This window comes from Opisthocomus hoazin, chromosome 17, assembly GCF_030867145.1.
Source record: "Opisthocomus hoazin isolate bOpiHoa1 chromosome 17, bOpiHoa1.hap1, whole genome shotgun sequence".
Classification (NCBI taxonomy): Eukaryota; Metazoa; Chordata; class Aves; order Opisthocomiformes; family Opisthocomidae; genus Opisthocomus; species Opisthocomus hoazin.
The window spans coordinates 3,219,165-3,242,231 of NC_134430.1; the positions used below are offsets into that span (position 1 = coordinate 3,219,165).

At 57.5% G+C, this 23,067-nt stretch overlaps 2 protein-coding genes across 2 annotated transcripts; both read right to left on the minus strand.

Moving 5' to 3' along the window:
• Positions 1-1,057: 1,057 nt before the first annotated feature.
• NT5C1A (5'-nucleotidase, cytosolic IA) lies at positions 1,058-12,625 on the minus strand. Its single transcript, XM_075437868.1, has 6 exons — positions 12,454-12,625; positions 6,444-6,611; positions 5,468-5,597; positions 5,027-5,149; positions 4,410-4,594; positions 1,058-4,136 (listed from the first exon to the last, which is right to left on the minus strand). The coding sequence occupies exons 1-6, from the start codon at positions 12,604-12,606 to the stop codon at positions 3,771-3,773; spliced, it is 1,125 nt and encodes a 374-aa protein (XP_075293983.1). The 5' UTR covers positions 12,607-12,625; the 3' UTR covers positions 1,058-3,770.
• A 5,553-nt stretch (positions 12,626-18,178) lies between these two features.
• Positions 18,179-22,205, minus strand: HPCAL4 (hippocalcin like 4). The gene is made up of 4 exons (XM_075437869.1): positions 22,122-22,205; positions 20,214-20,383; positions 19,855-20,070; positions 18,179-19,583 (listed from the first exon to the last, which is right to left on the minus strand). The coding sequence occupies exons 2-4, from the start codon at positions 20,373-20,375 to the stop codon at positions 19,386-19,388; spliced, it is 576 nt and encodes a 191-aa protein (XP_075293984.1). The 5' UTR covers positions 20,376-20,383; positions 22,122-22,205; the 3' UTR covers positions 18,179-19,385.
• Between the last annotated feature and the right edge of the window lie 862 nt (positions 22,206-23,067).

Consider the following 23,067-nt stretch of genomic DNA (forward strand, 5'->3'; position numbering starts at 1 on the left):
GCACACTCATCGCAAAGCCCTTCAATGCCTGACGAAGGAAAAAGCTCAGAAAACAGGCAACAGAAGCAAAAACTCAGGCTTGCAGCAAACCGACAAGACATCACAGACCCAACCGCACAAACCTCCCCCTTCCCTCCCTGCATGGCTTTGGCCCGCGTCTCTCCATCACCGCCGGCTCCTTGGCCCCAGTGCAAACGCTGGTCCCCAAGAGCGAGTCCAGGGCTCGGGGCGGTCTTCGGGTGAACATCAGAGGCAGCTCTTGGCTTTGGCAGAGACATCCTGACCTCTCAGGGCTGGGTGGCCCCACCTGGACTTTCACTGGTGCAACATGGGCTTTATCAGTGCTGGAATTTGCTTTTTCCTCCAGGCATCTGGTGGTAGAACATGCAGGATTGGGGATGGGCGCAGGGAAGGCATTCCCACGAGCAAGGCTGCACAAGAACACTCTCTGCTGAGGGCCATCCATCCCTTAAACCAACACCCATAGCAGAGATGCTGCCCTGGGGCCTATGGACATTCCTTGGCTATGTTTGGTGACTATGGAGAATTTGTTGCTTCCCCTTAACCCATCTGTTCTCCTTTATTAGCAGGGAGGAGCTAACACCAGAACTGCAGTGTCGCTATTCGGATAAACCCGGTACTTCAGCAGTAATAAATCTCCTCTAAAAAGCTTTTGCTGCCTCCCACCTGTTGGCTGGGAGAAGCTCAAGTTGACAAAAGTCTTCTGCCAAATGGTATTTTTATCCCAGACTCCATCACGAGTCCACGTTACAACAAAAGCCTGTTCACGAAGCAGAGGGAGGTAGCTGTATCACAGCACATCTCTCAGCTCTGCAATCCCACCCCTCCCAGAAGTTGCCAGTTCCCAGGTAGCTTCTTTTGCTTTTCTTGCATTTTCTGAATTCCCTTCAATCCCAAAAGGCCCTTTTCCTTCTGGTCACCCCATCCCTTCACCGTAAAACCTGGGAGGTCCCAAGCAGGGACCTCAGCCTCTCTTGCTCGCTGCACCACGGAGCCAAAATACCCACCGTGAGAATGGCACCAGAGAGAGCCGGGCTGGGACCAACAGAATTTATTACAGAAAAACACCCAGAGGGAGTTCATGAACACGGCAGTCCACTCACCAGAAACCCGGCCGGAGGACAACGAAGTGAAACCCTCAGCAACAACACACAGTGGGAAAGTCCAGGCGCCGGCCAGCGCGGCACAAGAGGCACAACCGCACCGGCTCGTCGGGGTGGGAGATGTGCCCAGCCCATGCAACTGGTCCTGGGGACCGCATCGCTCCCCCAGCCCGAGGGGACATCGTGGATGGGCACATGAGGAAAGCGCACAAGCAGCAAATCCACACCTGCCAGTTGTAGTAATGGAGGAGAAAAAAAAAAATGTAGGAAGCCACATGGATAAAAGCAAATGGGGCAGCCATTGTAGGAATGGAAAATCCTCCCCATGCAGGAAGGACTCAGGAGGTGCAGAGGGAGGTCCACCTCACCTGGGGCCCGTTTCCCAAGCCCCATGTCTCCCAGCAAGCCCCTAAGGTGCCCTGGCAGCAGGAGGACCCTAAGCAGTCACCGGAACTCCTGCCTGCACTGTGCCCCTACCCCTGCTCGCACCCAGCTCCCTGTGCATCTCAGGGCCCGGAAAGGCAGCGGTGAAAGCTGCTGAGATCCAGGGCCCTGCCCCAAAACCACACCACGTCACTGGAGCTGACAGCACCTTCAGACAGGGCATCTCCTCCTGCACAGCCCAGCCCTGCCAACAGCCCCCATCCGAAGCGCGCGTCCCCCATGACACCCGGTGCAAGCACCCGTCCCTGTATCCCACCCCACCAGCACCCTGCCCTGGCCGGGGGTTCAAGGGCTCGCCAACAACCCTATTCCTCTTGCAACGTCACCTCCCGGGCTGGCAGAAGGCCACGGCGCAGCCCCCCTGCGAGCTGGGCTTGGCTGGGCTCCCACGATGAGATCTTCAGGAAACACCTTGGAAATGCTCACTGGGAGGCCAGGCTGCTCTCCCAGCTGCCAAGACGGTCTCCGAGATGGAGCTCAGATCCCAAGATCTGGGGTTCACATTAAAAACACGAGACCTTTTTATAGACCTGTATCTCAATAGATGTGCTACTGAGATACTCATTTCTTTCAAGACTTTTTTTGTTTGGATTTTAGACCTTCCTCTAAGGCGCTTATCACCCAGATGCGACAAACAACAGCCTGTCAAAGCAAAATAGTTCGGGGGGGGAAGTGCAATTTGCTTTTCACTGCTAGAGCAGGGTTTAGTGCAATGAGAAAACGGTCTCCCGCGCCGCTGCAGGCATCACCAGCTTGTTTCTATACGTGTCAAAAGCGCGATAACTCGAGCCCCGTCCTCGCTGCTGGCAAGGGCCGAGCTGTCCTCACCGAAACCTCCCTGCGAAGTCGAGCCAGAGGCAGACACGTACCCCAGAAAACCCATGGCGTTGGTGTTCGCAGAAAAACACTGGGCACCCTTCGTGCCCAACCATGGGGTGTACTGCCTAAAAAAAAAAAAAAAAAAAAAGAAAAAAACCCACAAGAAAGAATGAATCTTTACATTTTCTCCTGAGAGTGTCCTTTGGGACAGGGCTTTGTGCAGAAATGCCGGTGTGATTCTCACACCGATTTCGGAGCAGCTCTCCAATTGATTTCTCTTCCTGTTTTTCAATCAGAGATTTGGCTCTCTCACAGCATCACTAGCAGAGGTGTCTATTTTAGGAAACACCAGAGGTTTTGAGTAGCTGAGGAGAAATAGATTGTCAAATCATATGGGCTCAGCCTAGAAAGGGGGGAAAAAATCCTTTAATTAAAACCCCCAGGCTGAAATTCTCTGCAGATTTACCTAAATGGACTTCAAATGGTGTCCCTAATATATTAGGACCTGCTTTTAACTTCATTCAAGCCCTAGGCGTGTGTCTGCAGACCCTGGCTGGCTCACACGAGAGCTGGGCTTTGGATGCCTCACTTATTTTTTAAGTGCTAACTCATGCAACTGGGAAGCCCAGATTTAAAAACCCAAATTTTAAAACCTGGGCCAACAACACCCTGGCCCAAAGCTCCAAGCAGGCAAGATAACTGGGTGTTATATACATATTATATATATATATATATAAAGTGTTTGTTTCTATTTTTCCAAATTATAGTGCATGAAAGGAAAGCTATTCGGCTGACAAAATCTTGGTGGAAGGACAAAGACATGAAAGATTTTCTGGTTGGGGAGCAGGGCCTGGGTCTGCGACGAAACAAGGTTACGGTTGAATTTTAGTTAAAAGGGACAACATTTTGTTTCCGAGCTGCAAGGAGGGTTTTTGTGTGCTCCCATCTTTCCAGTTCACCAGTTCAGCCTGAACGTTTGCTTTGTAAATCAAAGGCTTTGGGAATTGCCGGGGGTTTTAAAGAAACGCCGATAGGTTAGACCTGCCCGGCACAAACAGTCCACAAAAGCCCAGATCCTTCCTCGCGGGATTTTGCCTGAAGCAAGTGCAGAGCGTGAACGAACGGGGAACGGCTCGGCCGTGGGGGTTCCTCCAGCCCCACAGGGACAACGCCACGACATCCCAGCGAACACAGAGGCTAAAGGAAGCCTTTCGGCAGCCCCTCTGCTCCTTCCGTGCCCCCGACAAGGCTCCTGCTGGGCAATAACCTAGCGCTCGCTGGGGCAAATGCTCTCTGCCTTGCAGACCCCAGCCCAGGTCAGAGCACGGGGTGCGGGGTGAAGTCCATGCCGCACGCCGGGGGCCGTGGGACCAGCCAGCTCCACTACTTGCTGTTCGGGGTCTGCTTCTCCTCCGCCGGCCGCTTGTGCTTCTGGGCGATGCCGTAGGGGACGTGGGCAGCGACGGTGCCCATCTCCTTGGCTCCCTCCACGTGGAACATCTGGTCGTCAAAGAAGATGTGAGGACGGATCTTCTTCAGCAGCGGCCCCTTGGGAGCCCCGGCCAGGAACAAAGCCTCATCCGTCTCCAGGCCCCAGCTGCGCAGAGTCTTTAGGGCTCGGGCTCCCGAGCTGGCCGCGCTCCTGGCAGTGACCAGGTAGGTGCGAATGGGACACTCCATCCTCAGCCCCTTGGAATAGAACTTCTTCTGCAGCTTCCCCAGGGCCTCCAGGAAGCCCTTCAGGGGTCCCTGCCAAAGCAAGAAGAAACTGTCCCTTTGCAGACCTCCATGCTACCCCTTCCCCCAGGCGCCCAGTCCCAGCAGAGCCAGACATGTTGGCTGACCCCTTCTCCCCGAGAGCCCCCAGAAACGACAGCGAGGGGCCAGCCTTAGCCATACCAGGCTGCTGACCCACCCCACCTTGCGCTCCCCATGCCAACCCCGGCTTGTACCCAGAGGCAAGAGCATCCCTGTGGGCTGTCTCTCTCCCAGAGGCTTCTTCTGGCTGCACCCCAGCACTACCTGTGCCAGAGGCTTGTTCTCGTAAGCCTTTTCATGCTCAAAGAACATGTCCAAGCCATGAGCCTTCACGATCTGCTCTGACTCATCAGAGAAGAGCACAGCGTCACCATCAAATGCCACCCGCAGCTGGTTCTCGGACACCTCCAGGTCTTTGCTGGGGCTGAAGATGGTGGCTGCAGCGATCCCTGTGGAGGTAAAGCGTGAGGCAGGAGGTGGCAGTTACCAAGGACCCGGCCTCGTGGCTTATCTGTTGAGGAGCAGAGCAAAACACGACGGGCTGGAAGCAAACACTGCAAGCAAATGCACGCACCCAGTAGTGCCTGCAGCTTGGCCCCAAGGCCTTTCACAGCAAAAACAAATCCCCAGATGACAAACTTCCCTTTGCATACAAGAACTAATGGTGAAAAACAGCGCCTTTGCCTTGGAAGAGCTGTGGAGCTCGAGGAAAGCCTTATTTCTATGGAAACTAGAGGCTCTTGGGAGCATCAAGGATGGGATATGGGACAAGGCGGACCCTAGCTGCACATCGACGTAGGGACAGGGACATTGGCAACAACCCCCTGTGGGCTCCAGGCTCCCCCCGCTGTTCCCCTCCCCAAGCTGGACCCCAGACTCACCCTCTTCAATGGCCCCACTCACTTTCTCGGCATCGGAGGAGAGGTAGAGGTTGGTGTGATAGGCCTTGAGGTAACAGATGGGGCTGTTCCCTCCCGTCATGCAGAACCTCTCGATGAACAGATCTGAGGGCAGATGGACCCCACAATGAGCCTGGTTGCCCCCTAAACAAGCTTTGATGCTGCTCCCCCGTGGCCTCCCAAGAGTCAGCAGGATGGGGGCTAATTTTGGCACGGCCATTCAACAGCACGGCCAGCGGCCAGAGCATCCTTGCCACCAGCCAACTTCCACTCAACGCCCAGGAAAACTGGGAGCAATGAGCACAGCGTGTGGTTTGGAGGAAGAGATGGGAGAAGGCGTCTCCTTATCTTGCTGCCAAGCACTAGCACCCTGCCCAAAGGCCATCAGCACCCACATGAAAGACCGCTTTGCTCTCAGCTCACCATAGTGGTTGATGCTGTTGATCAAGCGAACGCCAACCTGGGCGTGGTTGTTGGTCATGAGGACGATGTCGAAGAGCTCCTCGCTGTCGGGGTAGAGCTCGCGCAGCTGCGTGTTCACCGCTTCCAGCGCCTGCAGCACCCCAGGGCGAGGGGGGGGGGGTGTCAGCGAGCCCCACGCATGGCCCTCACCCCCTCCTCACTGAGCAAAACACTTCTGTTCACCAAAACCAGGGATCTGGCCCGACCCCAGCTACACCCTGAGCCAAGCTGACATCAGCAAGTAGCGTGAGCTGGGAAAAAAAAGACGACTGATTTGGGGGAATCAAAACACATAGCTACTCTTCTATTTTCAAACACAGAAGGCTTCAAATTTCCCTAGGAGATGAGAATAAATTAGCTCAAAGTTACAGATAAGTGTTTTTCAAGCAATCACAAACAGAACAAGTCTCTCCCCACCAAGTGAATTAATTTATTCATCGGGAACAGGCAGGAGATTGCTTCAGCGAGGGCCAGCTCACAGAACTGCACGAAACCCAGCGGAACTGTGGCAGAAACTGGGAAATATTTTTCAAGTTTGAAATGCCTCGTTTTGCCATGTCAAAATTAGATATTGGCCAACTCTGTAGCAAGGCTAAATTCAGCCAGTTTAAAAGAATAAATAAATTGTAATAATAATAATAAAAACATATGAGAATTCCCTAAAGGGAAGCTTTCAATACAATCCAAACAAATTATTTCTTCAATTCTTGGCCTCAGTTGCCAATTTGGAAAAAATCAGCATTTCTTCCATCCTGGAAGAAGCCCATCACTTGCCAGGAGGTTTATTTGACCTCTCTTTGCTCTGTGGCTACAGCCCTTCTGCCACACTGCCCGTTTCCCACCCCCTCCCCACAAGCACTCTATAACACTCCCTTCACCCCAAAACTTTGGGGTCAGGACCAGAGTGCAGGGTCAGCTTCAGCGGATGGGTGCTCACCTTGACGAAGGGGAAGGCAGCCCCAGGGAGGAAGGGCTCGTTCTCGTGGTCCAGCTGGTATTTCACGTAGGCCTCCACCCCTTGCTCCTCGTAAATCTTCTGCTCCTCCTCCATGCGGAAAAGCGCTCGCGATGACACCGCGATGGTGATGGCGTTCTCGGGCTTCGGCTGCAGGGAAAGGGAGAAAATGGGAAGGCAGCCCTGGCACCCAGCCCCACCGCCCGAGAAGGCACCTCATAACTCAACGTGAAAGGCCACGGGGTGGGCGACACCTCCATAGGGACTTGGAGGCTAACGGGGCAGCTGCAACCCTGATCTGCCGATGCTTCAACAGACGAAGCCCTGAGGCACCGTCCCCACACACCGAGGATACCCGAGAGCCTTTTTTCTGCTGCTCGCATCATGCCCAAACCCCCCCCTCTGCAAAAAGGCTCCCAGGACCCATCCAGACGAACCACTCAACCCCACGCAGGAGGATTTGTGTGGCTTCTCCCCTCCAGCCAGGAAAAACCACACACTGCAGCTCGGCCAGATCCGCGCTCCCACGACGCTGTCCAGATGTGACAAACAACCCGTGCCAGCTCCGCTTATAAAAACACTTGATGTATTTATTGTGGGCGGAAGCATGACAAACAGGTGGTGCGAGCAGTGATTTATGAGTCATTATTATTAATGGTCGAGGGCTTGATCCAAAATCCACCAAAGTCAAGAAGGGGCCTCTAGTGGGACTTGGCAGTGAGAGAGGGGACGCCAAAAGTCAATCTCATCTTGACCCCTACCCATCCTCCCTCTCCTCCTGGAGGGCAGAAGGGTGTTAATCCCCATCACTCACTCACAGCATAAAAGCAAATTCATTACCGATGGCCAAGAAGAAACCCTCGCTCCCAGAACGGCAAATCCTGCGGAGGGACGGTGGCACAGGCAGCCCTGTCCCCAGCAGACTGTGCCTGGGGGCTCACATGGGGGGATGCTCCCCAGGAGCTCGGAGCAGTGTTCGCCCACGGGATCTTTGGCTGCGCTCGGGGATGCATCTCTGCAGGGAGCCTGGAAAATCCAGCCCATCAGCACTGCAGAAACACCTCACCCTCAGCTCCTCTGTGATTTCCAGGATCCTCCTGCACCACGTTGCCCTGTGAGTAATCCTCCGGCAATGCTGCTTGCCCAGGGGCAGGAGGGCACCTTTGCTACCCACTCCCGCACACCCAGGTGCTCCAAAGTTCAAGCTCCCACCCTGCCTAGGGCTGAACTTCACAGAAAGAGCAGCCTGGCAAGGATAAGGTACCCCATTTGCATTGGGGATCTTTGCTCCTGCAGAGCTGGGACTGCCCCGGGGCTCGCTCTGCCCCCAGCCCGGCCCCGCTGACCCTGCCCAGCACGGAGATGCACCCAGGAATGAGTCAACGGCAGCCCCCATGCCAGTCCCACCACTGCACCCCTCCCAGAAGCAGTTCCCCAGGGTCAGCCCTGCAGCGCGGTCGGTCCCAGACTCCTCTCCAAAGCCACATCAGCACCCAAAATCCCCAGCAAGCAGGTTAGGCAGTGGGAGATTAGGACCAGACGCAGTTAAGCTCAGGCTGAGAACATCACTGTGCCCAGAGGGATCCCTTTCCCACAGCATCTGCAGAGAAATAAGGTCCCATCTGGAAGAGGCTCTGTCGAGAAAGCAGGTGAACAATCCCCAGGAGACGTGGGATCACCCAGGTCCACGCAGCAGCTCATCGGCGACACCAGCACCACTCCCACCAGTGAACCACAGCCAGGTGCCCACCTCCCATTTAGCCACTCAGGGTGTTAGCTATTAACTTGCCACGGGCCAAGTCTCGGCACTCCAACTCATTAATTAATAACCCCAGTGTCATGGGCCATTTATTAGCTGGAAATATTAATAACTATTAAAGGTCTTGGGACATCCGGCCATTAGCCTTCACCAAGGGCTCAGGCCGCGCCGTGCTGCTCCCGAGTCCCTGCAGCGCTGGGTTATTTATCAGGGTCCATAGGAGAGCTGCTGGGCGTCTGCTCCCCGCTCCTGGTCCCCGACGGACCGCGGGGCCGAGCATCCCCCACAGCCAGCCCTGCAGCAGGACCCCAGCCCGGAGCCCCCAGCTCAGCACAGAGTCATGTTCAAGGGGCTGAGATGCCCGTGCGGGGCCATCAGCTGAGCGCCCACCCTGAATTTGCATCTCCATCTCCCTGCGGCACACACCTTGCACCCGACGGGTGCCAAGAGCACAGGCACCTTGCGCAACGGCAACAGGCTGCTCAAGGTCCCTTCCTCGCCATTTAAAGGCACCAGCCTCCAGGAGCTTAATTTAAGAGGTAATAAACACAGCAATAAAAATAACCGTAAGCTTGGGGGCCTTACTCTCTGCCCCGGCGTGGGCTGCTGGAGCCCCAGCTGCCTGCGGGCGGGAAGCCCAGCCTCCGGGAATGGGACCTGCCGGATCCTGTTCGCTCCTGCCAAGGAAGATCTGGAGCGCTTTCTGCGGGAAAGTCTCACCCGGGCGCTAGCGCAGCTCCCAGCTCCGGCTGAGCTGGAACAGCCCTGCTGTTCTCTGGGAAACGCTGACATTTAAAAAATAAGGCAACTCTGCTCCGCAAGGAGGGAGCTGCATTTTGACATTTCTTTGAAGCGGAGGCTTCGTTTGGAAGCGTTCCCTCCTCGGGGTTGTTTGGATGCTCCTCCAGCCCCGTTAGTACTGCAGATGATCATTAGTACATTGAAAAACGGGCTTTAAAGAGTCACAGTGCTACAGGAACCGCAGCACCTCAACTCCTCCATCACGAGTGCTGTGAACACACCAACAAACCCCACATTGCCTTCAAAGAGCAGAGTTTTGGGGGAAAACACCATTTTTCTTAGGAAGCATGTGCATGGGAGGGGTCCCGCTTGCAGTCCTTGCCAGGACGCAGTTCGTCCGACGAGCTGCGGTGCAGCCTGCACAGCACCCCATCCCACCACAGCCTCCTGCTCCGGCGGGTCTGGGCACTCTGCAGGACGGAGCAGCATCCAAGGTCAGCCAAGGTCGATTAGGGGTCATCATCCAAGACAAGCCCAGGAAGCAGCTGTGGGGCTCTGCTTGGCTGAACCCAAGCGAATTTGCTGCCTGGGGATTCAGGGTGAGCTCCTCTCCCGTCCTCCCTTCCCACGGGAAGGTCAGATCCAGCCTCCTCCTCAACATCAGGCAAGACATCAGTGATGTGTTTAACAGAAGTGTGAGCCGGGCAGCACCGGGGAAGGTCCCATCCCAACCCTGGGTCCATGCCCAGGCTCAGCCGGACAGGAGGGACAACCAGGGACACAGCCGGACAGCCCAGCTCTCTGAAGAGGAACATCGGCCCTTGGCACAGCTCCAGGAGGTCCAAACCCCATCTCAGAAGTGTGAGTGACCTTTCCAGCAGGCTCCAGCTCCATAAAGTGCAAAACCCATCCCAGACCCAAACAGCCCGGTTCTGGGGTAAAGGTGGGTTCCAGTAGTGACTGGGAATGGCACGTTTCCCACCGCAGACCCAACAGCTGGCAGGCCTTTAAACCACTCTCCTAATCGGATGCAAACACTCAGCAGCACCCCAGGGATTAGCGTCAGACATTTGGAAATCCCGTTGCTCCCGGGATGCGCGGCAGGGCCATGCTCTCCCACCCACGAGAGCCGCAGGTGCCCAGTGGCACCCAACACCAGTGGCTTCACTGCCTCGCCCCTGGAGGCACCACTGGCTGGCTCCAGGGCAGGAGCCACGGGCAGGACCCCATTCTGCACCCCTTGATCCTTTCACATTGCCTGGAGATGAATCTGCAGACCCACCTCGATCCTAAAAACCTGGAGGAACTCCGGCAGCTCAGGGCCCTTTTCTGGGTGCTGCAGGAGACCAAACCCTTGTGGCCAAATTCAAAATTTGAAGGTGAATTTTGGTGAGATTCAATCACAGAAAGGGAAGAGGAAGGGATTGCCCCAGGGTCAAGCATGGTGACCCCCCCCCAGCTAAAGTATCCCAAAAATGAGGCACCCTGGAGCCGGATGGGTCCCAGCGGGTGCAGGGCACCGGGGACGAGCAGGGTGCCCAGAGGAGTGGAGCCAGCAGAAGCCCAGCTCCCACCGACCCAGCCTCTCCTCCCCGTCACTGGAGAAGCTGGGGGACATTTTCCGCATTGCTGAAGAGTGACAAGTCTCATCGCTGACCTCCCCAGCTGGCAGGAGCGCGGCTGGAGCAGGCGCAGGAAGAGCAGAGACCCCTGAAAATCAGGGAGCCCCGTGGGCCCCCGTTAACCCATTTCCCATCCAGGAATGGGCTCCCCAAAAATGCTCGCCACCGTCACCCTGCCTCCTGCCACCCTACAGCCCGTCTCCAGGACGGGTCGCGCCTGTTCTCCCGCCGGTACCTGCTCCGGCTGGCGGAGACGTTCGGCCGAGAGGACGGACAGACCCGGCACCCGCACGGGCACGGACGGACGATGGCAAACTCCACTTCCCATGTGCAGCGAGGGAGCCCCGGGCAGCCGCGAGCCCCCTGCTCGGGATCAGATTAAAGTTCAGGGCGATGGCTGAGATGGTTTTGAGTTTTCCAAACACATTATTTATAATGCAGAAAAGCGCTCTGCGGCCGTCCGTCACGGGGCGCGACAGCTGCCTGGCAGGGCAGGGCACCCAGCTGTGTGCGAGGGCAGCCGAGCTGCCCGGCCGCGGGCACGGGGCCCCCAGCCTGCCCCGGCGGAGGGGCACGGGGCCGGGCAGGCACCACGGGCATCGGCCCCAGCCCCACACGGGGGGATGGCAGAGCTTAACTGCAGGGCCTGAGTGCCTGGATCCCAGCCCTGTCGCTGTGGCACGGCGAACCACGCCACCGCCCCGTGCCTCAGTTTCCCCATCCATACAGCAGAGGTGGGTGTGCTGGTCACCGAGCTGGTCGCAAGGCGAGGAAGAGGAGGAGCCTGGGCTGACTTTGGCAGGAGGCTGAAAGCACAGCATGAGAGCCAACCAGCCACCTCCCGCCACCGAGCCAAGCTGCCCCGCTCCTCCGGGAAAGGCGAAGGCAGCAGGGCTGCCAGCCGGCAGTGGGTACAGCACCGGGGGCTGCAGCCGGGTCGGGGGCTGCTCCGAGTCCGGGCCCACAGAGCAGGGTCTCGGCCATCTCCCCTCACCGGAGAGGCCACCACGCACCCAGCAAAGCACCGGGTACCCCCGGGGTCCCGACACCGCCGCGGGCAGCCCCTCCACCGCGGCCCCACGCTGCGGGGGGACCCGCAGCCCCGCTCTGCGGGCGGGTGGGCTCGCAGGCAGCGTGTCCATGGCCAGCCTGGCCCGGGGCACAGCCCCCAGCCCCCAGCCCCGCCATACGACAACACTTCCAGGCGCTCCACGCTCCAAGCCGGCCGGCTCAGCCCCGGTTAGATAACGCGGGCTTCGGCTCTAATCTCCCGCAGCAGGCGAGCCTGGCCCGGGGGGGCTGCACCCCCGCGACAGCCCGCTGCCCCGGGCAGGCCCCCGGGCTGTCCCCCCCTCCTGTCCCTGGCAAGGGCCGGGCGGCTCTCGGGGCCCCTCAGCCCGGGGGGGGGGGACCTGGGGACACCCCGCGCACCTGCAGGAACCCAGAGACCGGGGAGATCTGGGGAGACCCCAGGGCAACCGAGGGATTTGGGCAAGGGGGGGCACCTGGAGAGCCCCAGGGCTTCCCCAGGGACCTGGAAGGAGAACCCCCCACACACACCTCCCCCCAATACACCCGGGGGGACCCCAGAGCACCCAGAGGAGACGGGATGGCCGGTGGGTTCCACGGGGGACCCCAGAGAAGACGGGGCACCCAGGAGGACCCCAGAGAATCTGCAGGAGCTGGGGGCACCTGGAGAGACCCGGGGGGGCTCGGGGGAGATGGGGCACGCCGGGGGGGGTGAGGCACCCAGAGCAGAAAGGGCACCCGGGGGGCACCCAGAGGGGCCGGTTCCCCTCCGGGGTGGGGAGCGCTGCCTGACCCGACACCTCGGGGGGGGGAGGCGGGGGGAGGAAGGGGGGTGTCTCACCGATTTGGGCTTCTTCTTGGGGGCGAGGTTGTCGTAGAAAGCCTTGGCCTCCTCCATGGCGCGGCGGCTCGGGGGGTACCGGGGGGTACCGGCAGCTCCCGGAGCCGCTGCCGGAGCCGCTGCCGGGCCGGCGGAGCCGCCTTTATACGGCATCCCATGACGCTCCGGGGTTTCAGCCCACCGGGACACGGCTTAACCTCTTCGGGACCGAGCCCTCCCCCCGCCGCCGTCCCTCCTCCGCCGCCCCCGCCCTGCCGTAAATACCGGGGTGCGGGGCAGAGTCAGCCCCGGGGCAGAGAACCCCCAGGGAGCAACGGGAAGGGGCTGGGGGGAGAAAGGTGCCATCAGCGGAGAGCCCACGGAGGACACGGGAGCAGGAGGGGACGGGACACCCACGGGAGACACCGGCTCGCCCTCAGCCGACGCTCTTGGGGGGTCGTTCGGGCTGGGTTTGCCAAAGCGGAGCTGAGAGCGGTGTGGCACGGTGATGGGGGCAGCTGGAAGGGCCCAAGGGTGGTGGCTCTGTGGTGGGTTACGGGTGTCCTCGCACCCTGCTCCGCGTCAGGGTAACCCACGCTGCGTGCTAGTTAATGGAATGAGCATGGAGATTCACAGCATCCCAGCCTGGCAGGGGCTGGCAGGGCCCTCTGTGGGTCACCCAGCCCAACCCCCTGCCCAAGCAGGGTCACCCAGAGCAGGCTGCACAGCACCACGGCCAGGCGGGGCTGGAATATCTCCAGAGAAGGAGACTCCACAGCCCCTCTGGGCAGCCTGGGCCAGGGCTCCGTCACCCTCAGAGGGAAGAAGTTCTTCCTCGGGTTCAGCTGGAGCTTCCTCTGCTCCAGTTTGTGCCCGTTGCCCCTTGTCCTGTCGCTGGGCACCACTGGAAAGAGTCTGGCCCCGTCCTCCTGACACCTCCTGGTGCTGGCTGTGTAATCAGAGCGAGTAGTTCCTCGTGTGGTCTTTTGTAACCAAGGTGAGAGAATCAACATAGAGATGGGAGTGAGATAAACAATATTTTAATGTCGTGTTTATACATTTATGGCTGCAAATACGCTGCTATGCTCTCAGTACAGCCCCAGCCCATCTTCACAATAGGTCAAGGAGTAGATAACCAATTAGAATAGCTGGGTAGTGCTAGAATAGGAACAACGGGTGATCAATCATGTCATAGATACTACTTTTTTGTGGTTAGAGAACATGCACCATGCAGAAAGAAAACAAGTTACTTAAGCAAGGTGGTATTGCTCATGCCCAGCTAAAGGACACACCTACATGACCATCAGAAACTCCCACAGAAGCCCCTCGGAGTTCAGGGACACCTGTGCAATGACCATGTAAATAGGATAATTAGTTATAGGAAATAGAATTAATATGTATGGTCATTCTGGGAAATTTAATACATGTGTATATAACTGAGTAATATAAGTTTCAGTTGATGCTACCTGTGGTGTGCATGTGAGATGGAACAATCCCCCAAGCATCCGGTGCCATAAAGAGAATGCCTGCCTCTCGATGCTACATCGGTGTTAAGAGGTTTATTCATGATTTCGGTGACAATATTGGCGACCCAGGTGGGACTCCGCTTTTGAATTTTAATGGCTCTACAGGATTGCAGGACCTCCAGCCGGCAACGAGGGATTCTCAGGGAGAACCTCCGGATCCCCGGACCAAAGAATGCTGAGCAGAACCTGGACCGAGGTAATAAGGCATTCTTTCTGGGTGTACGAGTAACGAGGGTTGGTTGCCTGCCCGTAAGGCACAGCAAAAGCTGCGCAGGGTTGGGCTATGAAAGGTACCTAAAGCGAGGAAGCTAACATCTGCTAGGCGAAAGGCTGTGGAGCCCTGGCTAAAGGGTAGGGTTAGAGTCCCCAAAGGCATTCAAGTCCCACTGAAGTAAGAGGGGTTAGAGTCCCCAACTTGGTTAATTGTCTTGATTGGTCTCTGAGTTTGGGTTTGGATATCAGAACTACGGATTTGTTGTGTGTTTGGATACAGTCTGGTGTTTTTGTGTTGTATTTTACAGTGAGAAGTCGGCAGTGGCTGGAAGGGGAGATCCTGAGAACATCTCCTCTAGGCTGCATATGGAGGCAGAGAAGGCAGCAGCAGGTATTTACCAGAAATACCCAGAAAGGGTAGCTGAAGTATTTGAGAAGTTAATCAGAACTCAGGATCCTGACTGGAATGATGAAGTAGAATTTTTAGTTGATACAGGAGCAACGTATTCGGTATTAAATATATGCAAAGGAGGGGTCTAGTCACAGAACTGTTGACATTGTTGGTGTGGCTGGGGAGCATGGAAACCAACCATTTCTACAACCGTTAAAGTTTAAATTGGGAAAACGATGGGTAACTCACTAATTTTTGTATATGCCAGAATGCCCATTATCCCTGCTAGGAAGGGATTTATTGAGTAAATCAAATGCGCAAATAACTTTTCAGAATGGGGAGACTCGGTTGTTCATACCCGACTCAAATGCCATGGAGGCAAAGGTTTTTATGTCACAGGGTGCAGCAGAGACGGAGGAAATCCCTGCAGAAGTGGAAAACACAGCGACACGCTTGGTATGGGCTAGTGAATCAGGTCGATCTAAATCAGCAGAACCAATAAAAGTTTCCCTAAAACCTGAAAGTAAACCAGTAAGACAAAACCAGTATCCTATTAACTGGGAAGCTAGAAAGGCATTGGAAGACTCAATAACAAAGTTTTTGAATTATGGATTATTGATAGAGTGTGAATCAGAATATAATACCCCAATACTGCCAGTGAAAAAGCAGCATGGCAAGGAATATAGGTCAGCTCAAGATCTGAGAGCCATGAATCAGATTATTCAAGACATTCTCCTGGCAGTAGCTAACCCATACACCTTGCTGACATCTCTAAAAGAAAAATATAAGTGGTTTACTGTGCTTGATCTCGAGGATGCTTTCTTCCGCACACCTCTGGACAAAGACAGCCAGGCAATATTTGCCTGTGAAGGGGAAAGCCCCACCACTGGATGCAAGACACAACTTACCTGGACGGTGCTACCTCAAGGATTCAAAAATAGTCCTACAATATTTGGTAATCAGTTGGCAAGGGGATCGGAAGCGTGGAAGAAAGAAGCTTTTGAAGGAATAATATTGCAGGATGTAGATGATGTCTTGACAGCAGCAGAGACTCGGGAGGATTGTTTACAAGTGACTATCAGCTTGTTTAATTTCTTGGGACAAGCAGGATGCCGAGTACCAAAGAGCAAGGCCCAGACTGGGAAAGAGACTGTGATATATTTAGGATCTGAAATTTCGGAAGGACAAAGAAGACTGGGAGCAGGCAGGAAGGAAGCAATTTGTCACATTCCAGAACGATACGGGAGCTGTGGATGTTTTTGGGCTTGGTCAGGTGGTGTCGATTGTGGATCCTCAGTTACAGAGTGTTGGTAAAACCCCTTTGGGAGGCTTTGAAAGGATCCCAGGAGAATCCCCTGTTGTGGATGCCAGAGTATTGGACAGCCTTTAAAAATCTGAAGGCGGCTCTGATATCTGCACCCGCGTTAGGACTCCCAGATTTATCAAAGCCTTTTGAATCGTTTGTACATGAGCAACATCATCTTGCTTTAGGTGTGTTGACTCAAAAATTAGGAACTTGGAAGCAGGCCATTGGGTGTTTTTTTAAGCCACTGGATAATGTCAGCAAGAGATGGCCTGGATGTTTGCCACCTGTGGCATCAACTGTACTCTTCATCCAAGAAGCAAAAAAATTAACCATGGGGCAGAAAGATATGGTTTATGTCCCACATACAGTAATTTGTCTTGGAGAAAAAAGGGCATTGGCTGTCCCTGAGCTGCATGCTCAAATGCCAGGTCGTCCGCTTGGAACCAGACAATGTGGAATTTAAAACTACAACAGCAGTGAACCCAGCAATGTTTTTGAGCTCAGAAATGAAAAATGGAGTCCTGACATCATGATTGTTTGCAAACTGTTAAACAGGCATATTCTAGCAGATAGAACCTGAAGGACGAACTGCTGACTAATCCTGATCTGGAGCTGCTTATGGTTGGAAGCATCTTTGTCTGAGATGGAAATGGAACAGCGGGGTACGCAGTGGTTACCACCACCCGGGTGACGAAAGCTGAAGCTCTCCCTGCAAAGACATTAGCACGGAAAGCGGGATTAGTGGCTCTAGGACAGGCTCTGAGAATCGCTGAAGGCAAACAGGCGAACATTTGGACTGATTCAAAATATGCATTCGGCGTGGTTCACGCACATGGAGCTATCTGGAAGGAAGGAGGACTGCTGTCAGCTGAAGGGTTGCCCATCAAGTACAAGGAAGAAATTCTTCAGCTCCTCCAGGACATCCAGCAGCCCAAGGAAGTAGCAGTAATGCATTGTAAAGCACATCAATTTGGACAAAACGTAGTAAATTTGGACAAAACGTAGTAAATGTGGTCAACCGATTGGCTGAAAAACTGCTAGAGAGCCAGCAGAGAAAAGCATCCTTGCCCTGGTAACAGTAAAACGGGTAAAACTTCCAACCCCGACACGAAATTATGGTAAATTGGATAGATTATTGGCAGAACAGTTGAGAGCAGTAGAAAATGAGGCTGGATGGTGGGTAACACCCACCCGACGAATCATAGTTACCCCACAAATAATGATAAAAATAGCAGAGGAAAACCATGGAGAAACGCATTGGGGAATTGAAGCGACGATTGTGGATTTACAGAAATCCACTGTCTGTGTGGGAATGACAGGGACAGCGAAATAAGTGACAGCAAAATGTCAGACTTACCTGAAAAATAATCCTGTGAATTGGAAGGAATCACCCCCTGGTGTTCTTATGCAGGGAAATTCCCCTGGGGACTACTGGCAGATTGATTTTTCTGAGTTACCTAAACAAAGTGGTTACAGGTATTCGTTAGCATTGATAGATATAATTTCAGGTTGGCCGGAAGCTTTCCCTTGCCGCACCAACAAGGCTAGAAAAGCGGTCAGAACATCATTGAAGGAAAGAATTCCAAGGTCTGGGGTACCCACATGAACGCCCTCTGACAGCTGCTGCCGGACAGATGGGATGCTGGCGATGCGCAGCGGGGCAGATGAGCCGGGCAGGATGGGGCTCACGGCACCGCGTGGCCGGGCTCGCAGCGGGAGCCGGCGATGCTGCCCAGGAGCCAGCCCTGCCTGATCAACTGCCGAGAAGTACTGGAAGTTGGTGAGAGCTCCTTAGCAACAGCCACCGTCTCTGCAGGCTGCTGATGGAGAAGAAAGGCCGGAGGAAAATACGCGCAGGGAAGCTGGGGGTGGAGAAGAGGAGGCTGAGCAGGACAAAGACACAGTGAGAGCAGGTCCCAGTTGCTGGTGGTGCTGGGATGGGGCCCAGGACAAAGCCACCAGCTCCTCTGGCTACACCCAGCCCTGAATGAAGGGAACAGCCAGGCTCCTGGGTGACAACGACCCATTTCCAGCACAGACCAGGGATGCCTGGTCCTATGCCCCCCAAAGCAATAACATTCCCTTCCCCAAAGCTACCTGCACAGCTGAAGAGCTACACTTTCACCCATCCTCAAGGTTTCCCAGGCTGAGCCCCACCATGCTGTCCCCAGGGGCTTCTCCATCCCTTGGAGTGTCACAGGCTCAGATGAGACCCATAAACGATGCTCAGGAGTGCAGCACTGTCACCTCGTTCTCCCCATAGCTGCCGCAACCAGCTGCCCCCCAGAAAGCCATGCGAGAGGAACAACACACGTGGGGGACAGTTTATTTTCCTATTAAAAAAATAGATAACAACTTCACCATCTCCTAACAGATATTACAGTCATCAACATCACAACATGCAGACTAAATACCAATCTGTGACAATATTCCTGTCCTGGGGCAGGAGGGACGGAGGCAGCAGGCTGGGATGGGGGGGTAGCAAGGAGACAGACATGTTTCTTGTGGCCTCAGAGCCTTCCCAGGAGGTTGAGCAGGTACAGGACCCAACCGCACCTCTCCACAGCCCCAGTCCAGGACCCACCAGTCCCCACAGCAGTGCCACACACCAGAGCGGCACCAGGACATGCCTGCAGCACCCACACTCCCAACCTTGCCCCAGGGCAGCCCATGGAGGAGTCGGGCAGCCCTTGCCTTCAACTGGGGACCCCAGGCATCATCTCAATATCCACGAAGGCCAGAAACTCCACAAAGCATCCAAGATGCTGCCCAGGATGTTGTAGAGGTCCCCCACTTGCTCTGCCAGCTCACACAGGTTATGCAGCAGAAGTTGGCTTCTGGGATCAGACACTGGACACTTTCAGGGGTGGCCTTGGACAATTCTGCTCTCCCCTAAAGTCCCCTCACCAGCCCTGGCCGTTCCCAGCAGCAACAGCAGAAATGGAAAAGCTAAAGCCAGGCCAAGGGAGCCAGGACAGTGAGGCCACAGGGAGGGTGCAGCACCCTGGGGTCAGCCCTGGCCCCTCCGGGCAGCCTTGCAGGGAATTGCCAGTGAAGGAGACCAGGGCCAGGACTTGGGACTTGTCAGCCTCCCTGGAGGCATCACAAGCAATGAGGGAGGATCTTCAGAAAGGGGAAAGAGCTGGTTTCAGTTAGGATCAGTGAATGGGCCAGGCAGAAAAGTGGGGGAAAGCAGGGAGGAAGCAGCAGGGACATGGGAACAGTTGGCGCTGGGGAGCCGGGACACTCGCCATCGGCTGTGGGGAGTCCAGCTCCAGGATGGGAGAGGGTCAGTTTGGGGGTAACCTCAAGCCAGCGATACCCAGAACAGCCCATGGACTGTGGGCTGCCCAGGACGCAGCTGGGAGTGGAGGCGGAGGGGTGGCAGGAGGGATGGAGTGGGGCTCACGCCTGGGGCCAAGCGGGCACGGGGGAAACTCAGCAGAAAACAGGGATGGAAACCATCACAGGGAGCAGAGGTTGGCGGCAGCCAGTCCAGCGATGAGCCCCCAGGGCTCTATTTCTGCATGTCGCACTGCAGGAGGAGGACGATGGAGGGGTCGCTCTTCGCTGCCTCCTTGAACTCCTCCAGGGAGATCTGGTCGTCCTTGTCCTTGTCCATCTTTGTGAAGATCTTGTCAACACGCTGCTGGGGCGTCAGCCCATCTTGGTTCATCCTCATCATGATTACAGTCCCCACCATCTTGTAAATGGCCTGGAGCAAGAAAAATGAAGTACCAGAGTGGGAATGCTGGATGGGCAGAAGGTCCCAGGAGAAGGCAGGGGACAGGATTGCTGCTCTGCTGGGACCCAGTTAGCTTCTGGCACGAGCTATACAGCTGCACAGCTACAGCCCGATGCACACTGGGTACCTTTCAGACAAGGCTCTGGGCAGCAAAACCCATTCTGTGGTGCCAAAACCGACCCAATAGCTGTGAAATGCCTGGAAAAACCAAGCTGCCCCTCCTGATGTTAAGCACCGGTACCTCAATGATCTCCAGCATCTCCAAGCGCGTGATCTTCCCATCCCCGTCCAGGTCGTACATCTCAAAGGCCCAGTTGAGTTTCTGCTCAAAGGTGCCCCTGGAGGTGACAGACAGGGCACAGATGAACTCCCTGAAGTCGATGGTCCCATCACCATTCTTGTCGAAGGTGCGGAAAGCGTGCTGGGCAAACTTGGAGGCGTCTCCGTAGGGGAAGAACTGCAGGGAGGAGAGAAGAGAGAGATCGAAACTGGGAGGGGGAGCTCAGCGTGGAAGCTGCACCCGAAGCAGCACCCTTGCCTCGGTAGAAGCAGGGTGCTCCAGCCCTGGAGGCAACACTCAGGCCCCCAGCCAGAGCCCACCTTGATGTAGAGCTGCTGAAACTCCTCCAGGTTGAGGATGCCAGTGGGACAGTCCTTGAGGAAGCCCTTGTACCACTGCTTCAGCTCCTGCTCGCTGAACTCCGTGCTTCTCACCAAGTCGTCCAGCATCTCCGGGGCCAGCTTGCTGCTGTGCTTGCCCATGGCTGCCCCTGGGAGGGAGAACGCACGGCTCCTACACACCGGGCACGGGGAGGGCTGGTGCTCCCAGGCCCTGCTCCACCCCGGCAGCCGGCCAACCCCGCATGCGTCTTCCCCACGCTAGAGCTGAGCCACCCAGCCGGTGAGCATCCACGCACTGCCAAGTGCCACGACGGCGACTGTGGCACTGGGGACAGGCTTGGTGCCCGATGCTGAGCTGTGGCCTTTGCTGCTGGAGCCGTGCGGGGGCTGGCCCTGGGGCAGCCCTCCAGTGCAACCAGCAGCATCACCTTCGGTCCCCCCGTCTCCTAGGCTGGCTCCTTGGGGCTGCAGAAAAACACTCCAAAAGCAGCTGAAGACCCAAAACTCCTCACGTGGGCTTTACCAGGGCACCATGTCCTGCTGCCCTCTGCAAGGATGGGACAAAGCAGAGGCAACATGAGTTTGCCACTAAAGCAAGGAAAAACCTTACTGGCACCATCTGACTGTGGCAATGCCCGACCCACTCCCGGCCAGCCCTTGGTGAGGACGGGGTCTGCAGCCGGGCACCCCTCTACCGCGGGGCTGCCTGCGGCACCATGACACCAGAGCGCTGGCAAGCCCGCAGCCGCGTGGGCAGCACGCGGAGCTGCTCCGATACACGCCGTGCCCGCTCCCACGCAGCCTTGGCTGCCGGCACCGCTCAGCCCCAGCAGCAGATGGTTTGCCGAGAGCTCCTGGAGCTTCTCTCTCCATGAAGTTGAGTAGAAGTTCACCTGGAGCCCGACCAAGCACCGTCTCCCTTCCGATTATCTGGTTTCCTGGCCGTCTGAGCTCGGGGGATATCGGGGTACCCTGGGATGGGCACAAGCCTCCCCCCGCTCCCAGCCAGCCCCTCCCAGCTAAACCCGCAGGCAGAGGCTGCTTCCCGCCCCACCACCCCACCAGCATCTGCCACCGTCTGCCGCCGCAGCGCTGAACCCACCAGCCCTCGGCAGCCGGAGCCCAGGCAACGTCCGGACGCCCACGGAGCACGACGCTTCCCCAGCGATCCCCAAGCTCGGCTGCGGAGCTACACGAGCCCTGCTCAGCACCGCAGCCCGGCTCGAACCCGCAGCGACCGATCAATCCCCACCGCGTACCACGCTCGCGTCCTCCCGCGTCTCCCACCGGCCGTGCCGGCGGGCGGACGGACCCTCTCACCCACACGAGGGGCAGCTTTTCCCGTGGGCGAACAGCCACGAGGACCTTGGCTGGAAGCACCGCACCTTGTCCCGCAAGCGAAGCCCTCGGAGGGGCCGGGGTCAAGCCGAGCATCCGTCGGTCCACAGACCTCGATTCCCCTTTCTGGGGGGGACCCAGCGCAGGCCGTGCCAGGGCAGGGGACAGCGGGGCCATGGCACGAACCGCTGGCCTCGAAGCGCCGGTATCGCCATCGCTCACCGGCTGCTGGGCCCAAAACAGGACGCAGGGGGGGTCGCATCCAGCCCCCAGCAGCCCCCCGATGGACCCGGCCCTGGGGAGCGGGGAAGGGGAGCAGGGCCCGGCACCGGGGGATGGATGTGGGCACTCGGGGGTGCGGGGGCTGCTCTGCCCACCCCGGGGAGGCGGGGGGGGGGGGGGGGGCTCCGGTTCACCGGCCCCAGCACCCGCTGCAACCGGCTGCGGGCACCTGCCCCGACGGTAGCTCCGCACCGGGCAACCGGGTCCGGGTCCTAGCCCCGGGGGGGGGGGGGGGGGGGGGGGTGGGGGGGGTCCGGCGGGCCTTACCTGCGCTGCTGCGGCTCGGCGGGGCGAGGAGCCGGTGCCGGTACCGGAGGGGCCGCGGTCCAGCCCGCCGGCTCTGCCCGCACCGCTCCCGCACCTCTTGTAGCCGCGGGCCGCCCGCCCCCCCCGCGGCAACGTGCGCCCATTGGCTGGGAGGGCTGTCAATCAACGGGGAGGGGCCGCGGGGGGTGTGTGAGGTGGGATATTGGGGGGGTACTGGGATGCTGGGAGGGAAATTGGGGCTGGGGCACTGGAGGATGCTGGAGGGGGAGACGGAGGGGATGCGGGGGGGATGCTGGGACCGGGATGCGGGGGGGTCAGAGGGATGCGGGGGGGATCAGCGGGAAGAGGGGGGGTCAGCGGGATGGAGGGGATCAGCGGGATGTGGGGGGGATCAGCGGGATGCGGGGGATCAGCGGGATGCGGGGGGGATCAGCGGGATGAGGGGGTATCAGCGGGATGCGGGGGATCAGCGGGATGCGGCGGATGCTGGGTTCGGTACCCGGGATGTTGCGGGCCCTGCCCGCCTGGTCCCCAGTCTCGACCCCCCTCCCGCGCTCCCTGCCCCTCTTCCCGCTCTCTGCTGCTCCTTCCTCCTCTTCCTCGCTCTGCCCCGCTCCCCTGGCTGTGGCTGCTGGTGGTGGCTGCTCCCCAAGCGCCCCAAAATCCCCTTCCCTTGGTGGGCTGCAGGGCTGGCAGGGGTCAGCAGGGGCCATGCCACCTGCGCTGCGGGGTCACCAGGACGCGCTGCGGGGTCACCGGGACGCAGCACGGTCCCGCTCACTGGGCAGAGGGGACAGGGCCCAGAGAACCGCTCTGATCCCCAGAACCGAACGCGGCGTTTCCATGGTAATCGCTCGTGGCTCTTTCCGCCGAGCTTGGCCATCCCGCTGTGATCCCAGTGCCACCCAGTGCCGCTCTGCAGCTGGTGGCCACCGAGCCAGACGAA

Bases quoted from the DNA above. Each gene is read 5' to 3' on its own strand.
- NT5C1A (XM_075437868.1), bottom strand. From the start codon at position 12,606: ATGCCGTATAAAGGCGGCTCCGCCGGCCCGGCAGCGGCTCCGGCAGCG. The intron at 6,612-12,453 runs GTGAGACACCCC...CTTTCCCTGCAG, and splicing joins CCAAGAAGAAGCCCAAATCG to CCGAAGCCCGAGAACGCCAT. The intron at 5,150-5,467 runs GTGAGCTGAGAG...ATCTGCCCTCAG, and splicing joins CAACAGCATCAACCACTATG to ATCTGTTCATCGAGAGGTTC.
- HPCAL4 (XM_075437869.1), bottom strand. From the start codon at position 20,375: ATGGGCAAGCACAGCAGCAAGCTGGCCCCGGAGATGCTGGACGACTTG. The intron at 20,071-20,213 runs GTGGGCTCTGGC...TCCTCCCTGCAG, and splicing joins TTCAGCAGCTCTACATCAAG to TTCTTCCCCTACGGAGACGC. The intron at 19,584-19,854 runs GTACCGGTGCTT...TTCTTGCTCCAG, and splicing joins AGATGCTGGAGATCATTGAG to GCCATTTACAAGATGGTGGG.